The sequence below is a fragment of the Caretta caretta genome, chromosome 10, assembly GCF_965140235.1.
Source record: "Caretta caretta isolate rCarCar2 chromosome 10, rCarCar1.hap1, whole genome shotgun sequence".
NCBI lineage: Eukaryota > Metazoa > Chordata > Testudines > Cheloniidae > Caretta > Caretta caretta.
In genome coordinates, this window is record NC_134215.1 from 16,338,191 (window position 1) to 16,355,584 (window position 17,394).

At 42.2% G+C, this 17,394-nt stretch overlaps 1 protein-coding gene across 1 annotated transcript in view; it reads right to left on the bottom strand.

Annotated features, from left to right (window-relative positions):
• OTOA (otoancorin) overlaps nucleotides 1-17,394 on the bottom strand; it is a 59,060-nt gene that overhangs the window by 26,740 nt on the left and 14,926 nt on the right. Inside the window, exons 12-21 of the mRNA XM_048867116.2 lie at nucleotides 14,727-14,850; nucleotides 14,095-14,310; nucleotides 13,430-13,597; nucleotides 12,940-13,080; nucleotides 12,171-12,229; nucleotides 11,529-11,646; nucleotides 10,988-11,061; nucleotides 6,707-6,842; nucleotides 2,867-3,057; nucleotides 802-895 (exon numbers count right to left, since the gene is read on the bottom strand). Coding sequence (XP_048723073.2) covers nucleotides 802-895; nucleotides 2,867-3,057; nucleotides 6,707-6,842; nucleotides 10,988-11,061; nucleotides 11,529-11,646; nucleotides 12,171-12,229; nucleotides 12,940-13,080; nucleotides 13,430-13,597; nucleotides 14,095-14,310; nucleotides 14,727-14,850 — 1,321 coding nt within the window. The remainder of the gene's footprint in view (nucleotides 1-801; nucleotides 896-2,866; nucleotides 3,058-6,706; nucleotides 6,843-10,987; nucleotides 11,062-11,528; nucleotides 11,647-12,170; nucleotides 12,230-12,939; nucleotides 13,081-13,429; nucleotides 13,598-14,094; nucleotides 14,311-14,726; nucleotides 14,851-17,394) is intronic.

Sequence of the window (17,394 nt, forward strand, 5' to 3'; positions counted from 1 at the left end):
GATGTGACAAGGGGCAGGAGCACTGCTTAGGCTCCAGCGAACAAGGGGTTAACCACAACTCAGCACCCTCGTCTTTTGTTACAGGTGTTCAGGGGAAAGGACTGTAAATTGGCTCCTCGCAGATAGAGGGAGCATGATTTGCAGGAGGCTCCTGTTACATGGTCCCATGACCGGCATGAACCACAAGCTAGAAGTTTTCAGTAACACTTCTTGCTGATTTCAAACTTGTCATCTACCTATATAACTCACAAGGTGGGTGAGGTAATATCTTTTATAGGACAAATTTCTCTCACCAACAGAAGTTGGTTCAATAAAAGATATTACCTCACCCACCATGTCTCTCTTCTATCCTGGGACCAACATGGTTAATACTACACTATATATAGTTCACAGTATGTGCCCACTGTTAATAATGAGTTAGGAAGAGTTTTAATCCAAGCAAGGTGACTCTTCACATTTGGATAGCATGATGGGGGAACAGGGAACATTGCACTGTCTGAAGCTTTGAAAGCATGAATGTGTACAGGCTGTGTACAGATCCATAAACATATAATCTCTTCCTATATAACAGTGTGCACTTATCTATGTACAAGTACAGATAACTCTTTACATTATGTGCTAAATCCCAGGAGTTTTGACCAAGTAAGGAATGCAGGACTGGGCAAAAATATTTACAAGGTTCCTTGCAAGTAGAATTAAACACCCACTAAGTACTAGAATGCACATATTTTAAATTGAATTACAACATTTACTATAGCAAAGCTTTAAAATGATCTTCTAGAAATTAAAATAAGAAGATACCTTTTCAGCAAGGACAGTTAATTCATCTTTTGACAAAAGAGCTACGAATGGTCCAATATCCTGTGTTGTTTGAGCCGTCCAGTTCTTTGGGGTGCTGAGAAATTTTTTTGGAAAATTATACACAAAATACCAAATGACTGCAATACCATCCTGACTCATAATAGTACTAAATCTGCATGTGTATCTTATACTGTGTACAGTCGCAAAGATAGATGCCTATTTACCAAAGTGACTTTTTGGGTTTTAACATCCGATCACATTTTCCTGGAATTCCTTGATTTATGGTGAATCTACAAAGCTGTCTCTCCCTCCTTAATCAGAGAGTGCTTTCCCCCCTCTTCATACATCTCTCTTAGTATTTATTGCATGCCTATTACCATAATATCTGATGAAGGATGAGTCTCTCTCCTTTTAAAACCTCTGTTCTTTTTCATTATAACAGTCTATCACAGTACACAGCACCAAAATTGAGTTAGGAACTTTATAAAACAAAAATAGACACAGTCCCTGTCCCACAGAAATTACACTAAGGACCCAATCCTCCAAATAATTAACTACTTGAGTAACTTTACTCACATGCTTAAATATTTGCAGGATTGGCCCCTAAAGGTACACAGGCCTGATTTTAAGAGATGACGAGCACCTGCCACTTCCTTTGACTTCAGTGGCAGTTGTGGGTGCTCGTCTCCTCTGAGCATCAGGCCCATATACATTACAAAAGCTAAAAAAAAACCTAGTGTTCAGTAAAACTGACATTCAACTTACATTTGAAAAATAAAGTAATTTTTAATACTTTCTTTAATATATTCAAGTTCCAAGCACTTCATTACTAGAAAAATACTGACATCTTGGAGGAAATTCAAAGAGGAGCAACAAAAAATAATCAACAGACTCAAGTGACTGAATGTAAGGGGAAAAGACTGCAAGCACAGCTTAGCTAAGTGATGACTAAGGAGCAATGACTTTGTTTTCAGGCTCTGCCTTCAAACATGAGATTCTTCTAAAGGGAACGAGAGGCAACAAGAGAGAAATTGTGTATTCCTGTAAAGTGGGGATTTGGGATAGTTTTCTTTGTATAACTGATATATGAGTTAGGTTCAAATTAGTCTTCTAGTATGACAGCTATGAATTAACATTAGTGGGGCTCACACTTTGTTGCTTCTTTAAACTGTGCTGATTGCACACACTTGGGGCTCCCCTTGCATCCCACTACTCCCCTGCCCCAAGCTTCCTGTGTACTACCCTCCTGATCCCCTTTTTCCTTCTATTTGGCATAAGGGACTTGCTGCAGCCTCCCCACCCCTCACTCATACCAGGAGCTCTGCATGCCCCCCCATTCTCTCCTCCCCCTATTCCAAGGTTCCCCCTTCTCCCCCAATGCCAGAGGCTGACTCTGTGCACTCTGATTCCCTCCTTCCTCCCATACTAGGGTCTTCCATTCTCTCCCTGCCAAGGAATCTGTCTGTCCCCCACTCCCGCTCCATGTCAGGGGCTCTGTGTGAAACCCCATTCCATCCATGCCAGGAGCCCTGTGCTCCCCTCCCATTCGTGGGGCTCTGTGTGCCCCCCTCCTTTTCCCACCCTTCTTATTTCTCTTCTTTATGTCCAGGAGGCAAGTCATTCAGTGTCAACATGTTCAACGCTATTGGGAGGATAAGCAGAGATGAGCAGGGATATTGTGCAAGAAGACATTAACTGGTGCCATCAACCAATTGTGATCCTCACAATTCCAGAGGTGCTTGAAGCTGGGGCTCTGATGAACAGAAGGCAGGGCCTCTCTTCCATTTTCCCCCTTCCAATTTTCCACTTCCCCCAAAAATGAGTAGGGTTCTGCCCATTGGTTTCTAGAACAATCTCTGAAATGTTGGAACTGATGCATCATTCAAAAGTTATCATGTTACAGCCAAACAGAGAAATGCCATCAATTGAGTGTAGGGCCTTGCAAGGTCAGACAAGTACATAGGGTTAGGATTTTTTAAATGCAGGTTGGTTTGGACAAAGCAAATGGCGAGTTTTTATATGGATTAACCCCAGCAAAAGCAAAACTGCATGTCTAATATCTTACCCATATAACTCAGTAAATCTGTATTTAATTTCAGTCTTCTGTTCATGGCTGAGCCGTTGGCAGAATCTGAATTGGTGAAGGGCTATTGCCATGGCCCGCAGGGATATTCCATCACGTATAATTGCCGGAGGTAAATGGCAGATTAGATTTCCAAGTATGTCCACATCGTATTCATCACTGATGGAACCGTTCTGAAACAAAGAGGCCACAGTTGATGTGTTTACCTCGCTGGTAGAGTTAATATCAGGTATTGTACTGCACAGCCCAACAGTACCACAGTATGTTCAGCCTGGGAGTTTCAGTAACTGCTTGCTCACAAAACAATGGCAGATGCGCAGGTGGGTTAATCCAGTGGCTCTCAACTTTTCCAGACTACTGTATGCCTTTCAGGAGTCTGATTTGTCTTGTGTTCCGCCCAAGTTTCACCTCACTTAAAAACTACTTGCTTACAAAATCAGACATAAAAACACAAAAGTTTCACAGCATACTATTACTGAAAATTTGCTTACTCTCTCATTTTTATCATATAATTAAAAAAAATAATCAAATTGAATAGAATATTGTTCTTACATTTCAGTGTATAGTATATAGAACAGTATAACCAAGTCATTGTGTGAAATTTTAGTTTGTACTGACTTTGCTAGTGCTTTTTATGTAGCTTGTTGTAAAAATAGGCAAATATCTAGATCAGTGGTCTACACACAAGATCACTTTATGAATTTAAGTGCAACCCAGGATCTACCCTGCCCCTTCCCCAAAGCCCTGCCCCGCTCACTCCATCCCCCTGTCTCTGTCGCTCACTCTCCCCCACCCTCACTCACTTTCACCGGGCTGGGGCAGGGGGTTGGGGTGCGGGAGGGGGTGCAGGCTCTGGGCTGGGGCTGAGGGGTTCGGAGTGTGGGAGGGGGCTCCAGGCTGAGCCAGGGACAGTGGGTTGGGGTGCAGGAAGGGGTGCAGGGTGCAAGCTCTGGGAGGGAGTTTGGGTGCAGGAGGGGGCTCTGGGCTGAGCCTGAGGCAGGAGGGGGTATGGGGTGCTGGCTCCGGGAGAGGCTCAGGGTTGGGGTGCAGGGTCCCGCTGGGTGGCACTTACCTTGGGCGGCTCCTGGTTGGCAGTGAAGTGATGCAAAGGCAGGTTTCCCTTCCTGGCCTGGCCCAGCCACACGCCACTCCCAGAAGGGGCCTGCGGCCCCCTGGGGGAGCATGTGGCTCCGTGCGCTGCTCCTCTCTGCAGGCACCACCCCCACAGCTCCCATTGGCCACAGTTCCCCGTTCCCGGCCAATGGGAGCTGCAGGGGTGATGCTTGCAGGCAGGAGCAGCATATGGAGACCCCTGGCTCCCCTCCCCTGGGGCCGCGGTGGCATGCTGGCTGCTTCCGGGAGTGGCATGGGGCCAGGGCGGGCAGGGAGCCTGCCTTAGGGGCAGCCCGACTGCACCACTGGTCTTCTAACAGCCAGAGATCACGATGGAGTGGGAGAGTCTCCAGGATCGACCAGTCGGTGACCACTGATCTAGATGAGTCGATGTACCTCCTGGAAGACCTCTGTGTACCACCAGGGATACACGTGCCCCTGGTTGAGAACCACTGGGTTAATCTATGGCTTCTCTCAGGGTTGCTTTGCACTCTTTTCCATTACTAACAAATGACAACAGACATCTGGCAAAGTTTAAGATGTTTTGTTGTATCTTTACATACAATGTTGTCCTTTAAATACTGAACCAAGCAAAACAACACACACAGATCTCAATTAGAGCAAAATCCTGCCCCCTCCTCCATATCCACTGAGCACCCTCGATGCAGCAGAACTGGTGAAGCTCTGCCATGTGGAGACCAGGTAGCAGGGTTTCCTGGAGTCTGTGCAGGAATGGGTGGGCACAAACCCTGGGTGCCAAAGAGCCTTCCTCTGCAGGGTCTTTCCCTGCATGCCATTGCATTGAGGTTTATGGTGCAGAGAAGTACTGTGTGAGGGGATGAGCATCTGCTGCTATACGGATCAACCAGCCAATTTCCCCCATCCAGCTCAGATGCAATAGCAGCAGGACTGTTACAGCCTCAAGGTTTACAGCAGCAGTCACAGAACAGTACTGATGCAACTTTGCAGCCTGGGAGAAAAGACCATCCATTTCCCTCTCCTCGGGAATGCCCTGTGCCTGGTACAGCTGCTCAGGATCAGCAAAAGTTAGAGAAACAGGATGTGTTTCTTGGTGTAAAAACTTTCCAGGTCTATGCTGTCCTCACCAACTCAATGCATGCGGCAATGGCTTCTCATGAAATCACTTTGGTCACGCAGGGATTGAATATAGCTTTTAAGAAATGTTTATATCTTGGATGGAGAAGAATAAACATCATTGGGAAGCAGAGAACATAAGAATTCATACAGTCTAGAAGAGAACACAGCTGAATAGATACTGATATGCTTATAAGAAATACAGTACTAGCTACAACAGAGAGGAACAAGCAGGAAATATAGGCTTTATTTTGCTTTAAATTTTATTTGCTGAGCTAAACAGCTTTAACCCATAAAAAAGCATGAGCAATAATCCCCCTGAGCTGTACCGAAAACAACTGCAAAATCAGGGAGTTGCAGGAATTTTTGGCCCTTCGCAGCCATCTGACCTTTGTTCTGAACGAACTGGCAGCCTGCTAAGCCAGTATCTACAGTCTGCTATGGGGCTTGATGGTCCAGATCATCACACATATTTTGCACTAGCTTGGTCCTAAGACTAAAGTGGAGCCCTAATGCTTGGCTCGACTGGAATTTCTAAATGGCAATTTCGCTTACTCCTTAAATATAAATGCCTCTTTTTTTCAGCATGTGTAGACACGGACCCAATTCTGCAGTCCTTACTCATGTGTGAATCAGAAAGATCCTGACTACACTACAAAGCTAAGCATGTGTAAATGTGGTTATGGAACAGTTGTGGCCTAGCCTTATTATAACATATATCCTGTTCCTACCCATGTGGATGAAAAAAAAAATAACGTTATGTTATTATTACTATTCAAAATTATTTGTATTATGGTAGGGTCTAGGAAGCCCTAGGCATGGCCCAGGACCCCATTGTGCTAGGCACTGTACAAACACAGAAAAAAAGACAGTCCCTGCACCAAACAGCTTGCAATCTAAGTATAAGACAAGAGAAAACAGGTGGATACAAACCAATGGAAGAGCACAAGGAAATAATGAGACCTTGTTATAGATAACAATGTTTAAACCCTGGTAGAAAGCCTAGGATAAGATATGGTTCTCTAACATGGTTATAACACGTATTTTCTATCCACTTAGCATCTAATGCAGAGAATTTCCAAGAAGTCTCCCACCATATGGCTAACACCAATGCAGCTCCCTAAGTGCTAGCAACGATGGGAGCACTAGCCTCGACGAGCTGCTAGTGTCTATACCACTGTATTGTCTAACTCTGAGGTCTAGAGGACCATCCCTAAGCCATGTCTACTCTAGCTCTACCACCACTGCTACCACGGATAAAGCTGCACCACTGAGCGATTTCCTGAAAGATGCCAGTACAGACAAGGCCATAGACAGGAACAAGCCATACTGTAACATGGTTTGGCCATACCATGTGTCCCAGCCATGTCTCAATATGGTTATTTCTGTAGAGTCCATGGATTATAAGATCAAGCACAATACGAAATTGCAAGTACTGTGTTACAGTGAAAACACAAATCTGACAAAGCCACAAAGCAGAACTTCCTATGCAATGTTAAAGTAGCACTTATTTTACCTTGTGAGGCAGAAACCATCCCAATTTATGGTAATTGCAGAAGTGGCTTTTGTTTTGTTGCACTTTTTCCCCACCCAAAAGAAAAGTATCACGCTTACCAGACACTCCTGTACTTTCTGTAGGACTGTATTCTTTTTGTGCGAGTCTAGAATCATAAGATCCAGTTCAGTCTTCCCCAGACTTATCAGGAAAGGGACACACAAAGTGCCTGAAATGGATTCCAGATACTGAGCACTGGAGAAGGAGTTACAAAAAAACAACAACACTTAGTTTGTAAAGCTGGATTTCAGCTCAACCTAGTACTGCATGTGAAGTGAGAGGGCCACATTCAGAGACGGGTAAATTGTCATAACTTACATACTGAGGAGCTAGAAAAAGGTGTAAGTTAAAGTAGTCTCCACTTACACAGAGGGAGCTGGAACAATTTTTATGGTGGGGGTGCTCAGAGCCATTGAACCAAACTGTAAACCCTGTATATAATGGAAACCACTTCAAGCCAGAGGGTGCGGCAGCAACCCCAGCACCCCTACTTCCAGTACCTATGCTTACGCCTTCTTCCAGCTCTTCAGCATGTAAGTCAACTTATCTTCCCTTAAACAATGCCAGAGTGGGCATAAGCAGCTCTGAGGCAATCTGAGTTTAAGGGAGTTGAACTCAGGGGTTCTCAACCTTCTTCTTTCTGAAGCACCCCCACAACATGCTATAAAAACTCTATGTCCCACCTGTGCCACAACTGTTTTTCTGCATATAAAAGCTAGGACTTGTGCTAGAGGGTAGTAAGCAGGGCAACTGTCTGGGACCTCATGCCATAGGGGGTCCCCGCGAAGCTAAGTTGCTCAGGCTTCATCCCCAAGTGGCGGGGCTCAGAGCCCTGGGCTTCGGCTTTCAGCCCTGGGCCCCAGCAAGTCTAATGCCAGCCCTGCTTTGCAGACTCCCTAAAACCTGCTCTCCCGGGGGGCCCCGGATCCCTGGTTGAGAACCACTGGTCTAACTTACATGTGGCTTCTGAATTTGGCCCACAATTATAAACTTATTACCACATTCAAGCAGCACTGTTCATGTCCTTCTCTGTAAAGGGGTTCTATGAAGTGGTGTTGTAGGTTCTTTGAGATATTTTGATTATATCTAGAGAGGAATTTGAACTAGACCCCTGGATAGGAGCTCTCCAGAACATTGGGGAAGTTCAGACCGCATCTGTACTTGGTGGTTGGTCCAGTTCTCTAGAATGGGCCAAACCAAACTCCTGGATTTGAGCGCTCTTGAACTTTGGGGAAGTTTGGATCCCAATTTGAACATTGTAGCTTGGACCACTCTCTCATTATAAAACTTACATTTGAGGGGTTACATCAGTAACACAGGGAAGATCACAACCGAAAAGTAGGTGTGTGCATGTTCCTATATGCCAGTATCTTATCCTGAGCTGAACTTTTGCAGGTCATTATTCCAAAATGTAAATTAATCCCTGTAGGTATTTTGGAAGCCTCTCCTCAAAGTCAGACACAGGTTAAGCAGTTACTGTCTGTGAACATTAACTTTCTTTAAAAAAATACCTCCCCAAAACTCAAATATGCCTTCTTACCTACAAGAAATGAAGTGTGTGTGTGTGGGGGGGGGGAAATAATATACTGTTAACTCAAGGTGTACATCAAAGTCACCATGTGAGCTTTTCCTGGTCAGCCTTGTCCTTCCCTCTCCCTCTCTTTTCATCAGGTCTGCTTGACCCTCACTTATTGTCATGTCAAATCTAGATTGTGTGCTTTCTGGGACAGGGATTATGTCCACACTCTCATCTCTACCCATCTCAGTACTTCACATCTTCCCCAATCCCAGGACAGAAAGAGCACCCCAGATCAGAAGACTTTCTTCATGAAAGGAAGGCCAGCAGGCCTTGTTCTTGTTTTAGGAACTTTGTTTCTCATCTGAGATTCCGGAACCCAGTCCTCAGTCCATCAGTGGAGATACCTAATTACCTGCACTGCAGGGGTGCATAAAATATCCTGTTCGGTTTCCCTTCCCTTTGTGTTACTTTCTGCTCCCTTATTTTCTCCTATAATATCTCTCACTTTCTTGGCTTTTCATTAGCTCTTGAAATCAACTGCAACAAATCAGCACAGTGAGATGAAATGACCACAACCCTGCCCTGTCTAAGGAAAAAAGGCCCAACCAAATGACATCTCTGACTGGAGTGTGAGCCAGGATCCAAGCACCAGGTGTTGTGGTTGACTTGCCAGCCAAAGCATCCATTCGTAACCCTGGTGTAGATGTGCAGGCTCAGGTTGGAGCGCAGGCTTTAAAACCCTGCAAGGTGGGAGGGTCCCAGAGCTTCGGTTGCAAACTGAGCCCTGGAACGTTTACACTGCAATGAAACAGCCTTGAGGCCAGAGCCATGCAAGCCTGAGTCAGCTGGCATTGGCCAGCGGCAGGTGTTGCAGTGTAGACATACTGTATTGCAAGAGGAACGAGCGCTGCTGTTGTCAAAGGACTTGTCTCCTCCCCATTTTTATTTTATTTAGAAATGGGTAAGACAAATGCATGAACATAAAGGTTATAGAAGGTTTCCACACTGGCAGCTCTCTTTACTGGTTACTCATTATATAGTGTAAAAGAATAGGTGCAGGCTCTGAAAAGACTCCTGGGTTGGCAGAGGGATTGCTGGAGAGCAATGCAAGCCTACCACAATCACCCTGTCAGGAGTAGTGCGTGACACCGCTAGAGACTCAAATTGCTGACCACTGACAGGCCACAGAGACAAGTTTGAGAACCACTAATCTGCTGTGCTCCCAGTCTCTCCCTATGCTGGAGCAAAGGACCAAACATCATCCAGTTTTGATTTCCCATATGGCAATGTGCTGTGCTATCTAGACAACTGGGCTCACTAAGAAGCTTTACTACATAACGACCATTGTGATAAAGTCAGAATACATTCCAAAGTCACCCTTTGCAAGTGAACTCCTCAAAGGTAGTTTTTAATTTATTTTATAAAATAAAATGCAAGTATGTGGCAGAGCTTGACAGCACTACCAATGCAGGCATGGCCAACACAGCTAAGTGAACAGAATATTTTATGGGGGGGCGGAAATACTCCTGTAAACTGTTAACACAAAAACAATAAATCCTCCAGCTGGCACCTTTTAGAGGACTATAAAGTAAATATAGCTTCAAAAACGTACAATGGAGGCGAGCATTTCTCATCTCTCTAATGAGTCAAGATGCAGTGGGTGGATTACTGATAAGAATTTTTGGAACATGTCACTCTTTTATAATGGTCTAAGAAGGGCTGCCAAATGAAACCAAAGTTATGTGGTTTTCCATCTGAGTGGCAGACAGCCTTTTAGAATTGAATCCAATCCCAAAGCTATACCAGCCATGCTCTCCAAATGTTTCTGTTCTCTGAATGAGCAGTCCTTTGAAGCCAAGAGCATCAGAGTATACCAGCAGTTTCTGATGGAATAGAAGAAGATGCAGCATAAGGGGGTCTCTGTCAGACATTCCTGGTACCAGAGTTTATTCAAACATTTCCATCAAAAGTTTTTTTCCCCTGATAGAAAACCCTCTTTCAATCAAAAGGAATGACTTACATTTAAGTCAGAAATTTTAGTTCTTCATTACAAATTTCATGGATGGGAGGAAGGAAGGGAGAAATGAACCACTGATTTTTTCACCCTGCTCTTCCCCCGCCCCCCAGAGAGAGAGAGAGAGTTTTCCCAGCAGGACAAACAGATATGTTTTGAAAAATTAAAAAATCTTTTTTTTTTAAATTTGTCACAAAATTCCATTTCACTGAAAATTTCAAATGAAATTAAAAAATTCGTTTTTCAAATTTTTCCATGAGGCATACTAAACTCCTCCACCCCCCAACAGCTCTACTTGGTAAGTTAGGCATCACAAAATGTCTGTATCTTTAAACAAAAAATAAACAAACAAATGTAAGTGAATTTAGCAACTATGAAAGGTGATGAACTGAAAGGCCTAGAGAATTAAGTCCTCTGTTCATCCATAGAGCAGGTAGAGTGCAAGCTGTCCACACAATACCCTGTCAATGTGCCTCAGTCCTGCCTGGAGAGAGACCACTTCAAAAGGGTGAGAAGGCAATTTAGTCTTTATAACAGTCCTCCATGTACCAATAAATTCCAAGTGTTATGGTTCTCATGAAGTGAATGGAACTAGGGATTAAAATTGACTTGTTTCACACAAATCCCTTAACACACATCAAATGGTAACAACTTTTGGTTGATACTGATTTGGCTGGAATCAGGACTTACGTATAAAACTATCATTTGCTTGAGTCATACACTTTTCTGGCACTAAATGGTTAAGTAAAAAAAGCTGTTGAGGATTAAATGGAACATACTGCCATGTATACTACAAGAAGAACTTACGGAAGCACTGATAAGAGGAAGGGAGGGATAGATGTGTTGGAGGTTTTCCAAAATTTCCAAGCCAAACAGTTAACCTGAAAACAAAATATTTAGAATCTTAGGCACTTATGAATTCCGAGGAAGAATGCAGATATGGTGTTTATTACATTTTAAAAATGAGCATATGTAGGATTATGCTTATCTTCAGAGAGTTTTTTCATGTACACAATTTCTGCAAAGTTGTTTGTAGCTTCCTCTTCCTGTGTGCCAGAGATGAAAAGGCCCATGTTTGGGTGCATATCAGGGTTTGTATGAGTTTCAAATAGATTATTCATGAATTAGCTCCAAATCAAGAATGAACTGCAGAAATTATTCTGCAATTAATTCTTGAACAGCAAATGAAATAGTGAAATTTGAATCTGTTAATGGACAGTTCACACAGAAGATTTGAAATTCCCTGAAAAAAAATTATGAATTCACCCTGCCCTAATCACCCTACAGTTTGTGTATTAGATTATGTATATAGAAAAATATACACACACTATTATGATTCCAATTTTACCTGATATGGAGAAAGCAACTGGAGATTCTTTTCAAAGAATCTGAAATTATTTAGAAAAGAGTCGGTGTTCATACTCTCAATCTGCTGGCACGTTACTCCTTTCACCAACTGCCCTATACTGATAGAGAGAACATTGCATGATCTCATGAATTTGTTAGCATGCTTCAGGGCAGAGGATCTTCATCTCTTTCACTCTACAGACCAAATCCCAAGAAAGAACCTCTTCTGGACACCTCTTCATTCCTCCCCACCTCCTTGTGCCCTCCTCTTCATTTTACCTCCCGCTCCCGCTCCCCCCCGCCTCTTTGTGTCCTCTTCATTTCATCTCCCCTCCCCACCCCCTGCCTCTTTATGGCCTTCTCTGATAACGAATCATTAAAGCCATCGGAAAGCAGAGCTGAGCCTAAACTAAAAAGTGTTGATCAAGATCTTTGGGGGTCTTTTCATATATGTTTTGAGCTTAAGGGCTCCTCTTTATGAGAAAGATGAAGGGGCTTGGGGTCCCATGAGATGAAAGGTGCTATATAAAGTAAAATATTTTGAGAGTTATAGAAGACTGTTTGCTTCATTGCCACCTGATGATAAAATGAGGCTTCAAATGCATTTAACCTGGGTGTGAAACAGTGAGACTAGTATCCATACCTTAAGAGGTCAGCAGGAGCTGTTGTTTTCTTAGACAATAATTCATACAGAAACAAGGCCTGAAATTAAAAATACATGACAGTGCATCCTGGGTAATTTGAATGATAGCTCAATGAAATACTGTAGTATCTTTCTTATGAATTTTAAAGGCATTAAACATGATTGTGAGGCCCCAGCCCTGCAACCCCTATTCACAGGAATAGTCATTATCACTGACTTAAGTGATGGCATGTAGGTTAGACAGTGATCATGATACCTCTATGTATAGACCACAGGATTGATTTCAAATGCAAGTGGCAATTACACAACGTGCAGAAAGAAGAAATATGTGGCAGAATCTTGACAAGCTGTGTGCCTATTATATTAAAGAACAGTTTATCCTTATATAAAAATTCCTTATAATGCTGACCAGGTCAGTGAGACCTTTGGTTGTGAGTGTCCTCAAAGCATATTTGGATTGATTCTTTCCTTCTACCCATATTCTCCAATTTCATTCTGAATATATGCTTTTCCATCTCTACTCTCTTCCCATTCTCCAGTAAGCATCAGAACACACCTCTGAAAATGGAGTAGGAAGGGAAAACAACAGTAATGACAACTTTTTTGGTATTGGGGAAACGTGGCCTGGGATCCATCAAGAGAGGAGCCCCTTTAAAAATTAAAAAAATTGCCTTTGAAGTGTTTCACTGTGTTTTAGAGGAAATCTGTTTTTTGTATTTATAAAGGCATCAATCACAGCTGAAATGGAAATACGATAACTACTCAATACCTGGCTCTTTCGTAATTCTTTTTCTTTTACTATTGAAGAGTTAAAACCGGTTTCCTTCCATAAATCAGAAAGACATACTTCTTTAAAAAATGCTCCTTGTATATCTGTGACTGCTGAAGAAAGCTCTCTAGATGCAAGCATCTAATAAAGAGGAAAAAAGACATGGGACTTAGAGTTTATTTCCAGATTCATAGGATTTGACTAAATTCTTTCAATTCAATGTAATATTCCTTAAGAGACTGCAGGTAAAGAGTTACTTCATTACTCAAAATTAACATGTACTGAATGACAGAGAGTAAAGTACATAAACTTTTTAAGTGTGTTTGGCGTTTGAGAGGAAAACAGAATACAAATAGGAGGTAATTATTTCAGCCAACAATTAAGCCAAAATCCACATGTAATTGACAGTATTTAGAAAAAATCATGTTCTGCATACAAGGTCATTGTGCTTTGGTGTAGATGGAGAGGGGGATTAAGAATTTATTATTACCTTAGTGAGGATACCTTGTTGTTGTGCAGGTGATAAATCAGAAGCATACTGGGATAAGGTGCCTCTAATAACTTGAGAGAGCTCCTTTGGATTCATGTTGTAGAATGATGGAGTACTAATTCCAGTCACCAAAGAACCCATTTGACTAATATTATAAAATGATAAAACCTATCCAGAGAGCAGAGGAAACAAAAGGGGGAGTTTACAAATCCACATATAGCAGAAATCTTTAAAGTAAAATTTCAGAACCATTAATACTAGATGTGCAATATACGTTTCTTGGCTAAAATTCATCTTTCAACATCCTACTCTTTGGAATGGAGAGCCTCCAGTAATAGTTTTAACATTTCTTAAAGTTCAGCTAATTGTGGCAGCAACTCAGAACTGAAAGTAAAATTGTGTACTAAAAATGCACATTCTTCCTATATCAAGTGGTATCTTAGGCACTATATTTTCCTATTGTGTGTTAAAACACTGTTTAAACAGAATTTTCTGATCAGCTCTGTCAATGACAGAATTACAGAAATCTTGCACTGAAAATAAATTACAGAGTAAAACTCTGGATTCCAAACTTTTCAAAATCAACAGTTGCAGTTGAAAAAAAGGTTGCTGCACTTCGTTTTTATCAAATGTGATAAAGTTGTATCAGAAAAACCCAAATGTACCTTTTCGTAAGTGAGGTATTTGCTGGATAAAATCATAATTTGGCTTTTTGCCCATCCAGAGACTTGGTTTAATGTTGAAATAGCATTATGCACGGCTTCAGGTGACAAAGAGTCCAGCTGACTTGAAGTCAATCCAATCACCGCGTCTGACAGAGACCCAAGGGTATCATTCAAGGTCTGGTTTTGCATGGCAATGTCTAGGAGTTGAGCTTTGAGCTACACCAAGAAAAGGCAGATGCAGAGCATGAATTGTATTTAAGAGCAGGGAAGCTTGCCAACAGTTAATTTCCATTGTTACCTAAACATTATCAGGGGTTGTTTGACTAACCATCAGCACCAGAAGCAAGCATTTAGCAAGAACCCACTTCACAAAAATCCTGAAGTAGACCCACAGATGGCAAATAAATATGAAGAGTGAGGAAACAGGCTAAGAGGACTAAATGCTGTTAAAAGCGTCAGTGGGCTTTTATCTTTTGCATTACTTATTCAAGTACTTTTCTATGTATTTCTTGGAGGTCAGTGATTTGTCACTCTTTTCTTGTTGGATTCTAAAGATGAAATTTATCCTAGCTAGGGGAGGGTGGGAAACATATTAGCTGGGATAGTTCATGCAAGAGTGAACAAATACGCACCTTATAAACATCAGCCTGGAAGCCTCTCAGTTGATTGCATTTCATCATTTGATGAAGTAAAACCTGTGCCACAATGGCATCCATTTGTTCCATATTATCATAAAAACAAACCAACAAGCCTAACCTGTATGGGAGACCAGAAATGAGTTAGCTAACTGCAAATACATGAATCCAGCTCCTGTGCTCAAAGTCTTTAACTAGCTTCCTGATCACTTCTAGTTGTCACCAACACCTTGAATTACAATCTTTATAGCTCTGAATGGTCTGAGACCTACACTCTCTTGTACTCTGTTAAAATCAGTTGGGAAACACTTGCTGTCAGAACTTAGGTTAATGACTCAATACGTCGTAGCAGGATTCTCTCAGTTGAAGGACTCCAGTTTTGGAATCTGCTCCCTTTGGAAGGATTTTGGGTATAATCCCCACTTTAGAAAGGATGAAGGGGTGAATAGGAGTCTCTGTAGGTGTCTGATAGGCTGAGTTCCTGTTGGAATTATTAATTTAATGCTGCTGGGATTTCACTGTATTGTATAATTAATTAATGTGCTGGGCATCTAGAGTCTTGGATAGGTTTTATTTTATAATTTTAAATCTAAATAAATAAAAATCTACCATGTTTCACATCTAGCATAGCTCCCTATCCACCACACAGCCAGAGTTATGTGGCTGCCCCACTGGACGTAGATTTGTTCAACAGCAGTTGTAAGAAAATCCAGTTGATACCCAACAGAATGACTGTAGCCATTTACAATGCTCTGTTGTACTATTTACCCTCACAAGACAACCATTTTCAGAGGCGGGGGAGGCGGAGGATATTTGACATGCTATGTCAAATGTGCCTTTGTTTCCTAGCATGGGCAGAGCACACAATTGTGTGTATGGCTGAGGATTACATGCCTAATATCCTTCTGTCTTAGTCGACCCGGCAACTGAAACTATGTTAAGAACACAATAAAGTTCAAACACAGTTACTACAAGCAGGGATGTGGTATGTTTTCTGTAACTGTGATAAAGAGGGATATTTTTCTTAACTGTTTTACAAAGCTTCCCTACAGACTATTTCACTCAGCACCCTTCTGATTAAGTTTATAGCAGAGTTTCATAATATAGAAGGAAAAAAAGCTGTCCACACTGGTTAGGAAAAACATGCTATGAACAGCCTTTTCCAGTGGCATTTGTTGAATGCATGATTTCAGCTGTCAGGTTGACAGGACCGTTGTGCATCAGCCACATGAACACAGTTGACCTGATGGTCATATCATAGTAATGGTAAAATATCAGCTCTCTCTGATGAGCATTTTCTACTTCTACTGCACTTATAATCAATGATTAGACATCAAATGAACAAAAAAGGCTATAATATTGGCCTTGCCCCTATATTTAATCTTCCAACCTGTTAGCAATCCCATTTACATAGGGCTGGAACCACAGGAGAGTTCAGTTACAGCTTGATATTCATGCCACAGCCCTGCTCACAGACAGGATCAATACGCAGAACATGAGCCCACCAGGATTGGTGTCTAAACTATGTGGTTTATGGACATGAACTGAACCAGCTGCTACCTATGCTGCACCCTAGTCACAAACTTGGTAAAAGTCTGTAGTGTAGATGGGTTCAGACGGTTTTTACTTCCTCTAGTCCCTCAACAGCAAATTGTTTAGCAATGTAACAACCCACTGTTTTAGTGGCCCAACAGAAGTCATGGGACATCATCATCAGATTAACAGGAAAATCGACAAAGTATCTATAACTGCATTTGTATAACAGTTACCATCTGATGCATTACTGCATAGCCACCAAAGGCTCCTAATCTCCCTTGGGATTAGCAGCAATAAATAATGCTACTTCTTAAAAGAGCATTTTAAATTATTAATAGAGTTAAAATGTGTAAAATAAAATAAGGGTGTTGTAAAAATGGAATATATTAAGGACTTTGGAGCATGACATTCCTCCAGTTTGTAAGAAGTTGGCACCTTGTATGGGTAGTAAAACTATTTGTGAGGTTTCTTTTCCTCATTCTTGACACAGAAATATACATGGTGGGCCTGGTTCTCCTCTCACTTACCACCAGTGTAATTCAGGATAACTCCACTGAAGTGAATAGAGCCCCACTGGTGTAAGGAGAAAAGAATTGGAGCCATAAAGCCCATTCTTTATAAATTTGAAAAGTCCAAGGAAATGCCTCAGGGTGCTGCAAACAATGCCAGATAGTGGTGTTTTGGGACTAACTAGGATCATTTATGTGACAAAATGTAATATAAATGTAAAGGAACAAAATGTTCTTGCAGGTGGTTCACACTGAGTATTCAAGAGAAAGGTTCGTTTTCTTTCGTATTGCTATTATTGTTAAAGTGAGTTTAGTGCTGGTTTGACAGACTTGAAGATGGAGGTCCTCTGTTTACCAACAAAACAGCCACAAGATGGTCAACAAGACATGCAAATGTGACTCACTGCTATACTGAGGGCACAGGCTGTCTTTATGAGTTGCTGTGGGGTGCTCAACCCCTGCTCCACCTCTCCACTACCCCCTCCCCCAAGTGCGCCCCACCCTCACTCCTCCCCTGCACCTCCTGTAAGCCGCTAATCCAAGGCAGGCAGGAGGTGCTAGGGGGCGTGGGGGAGAAGCTGGTCTGCAGGGCTGCCGGTGGGTGCTGAGCACCCACTATT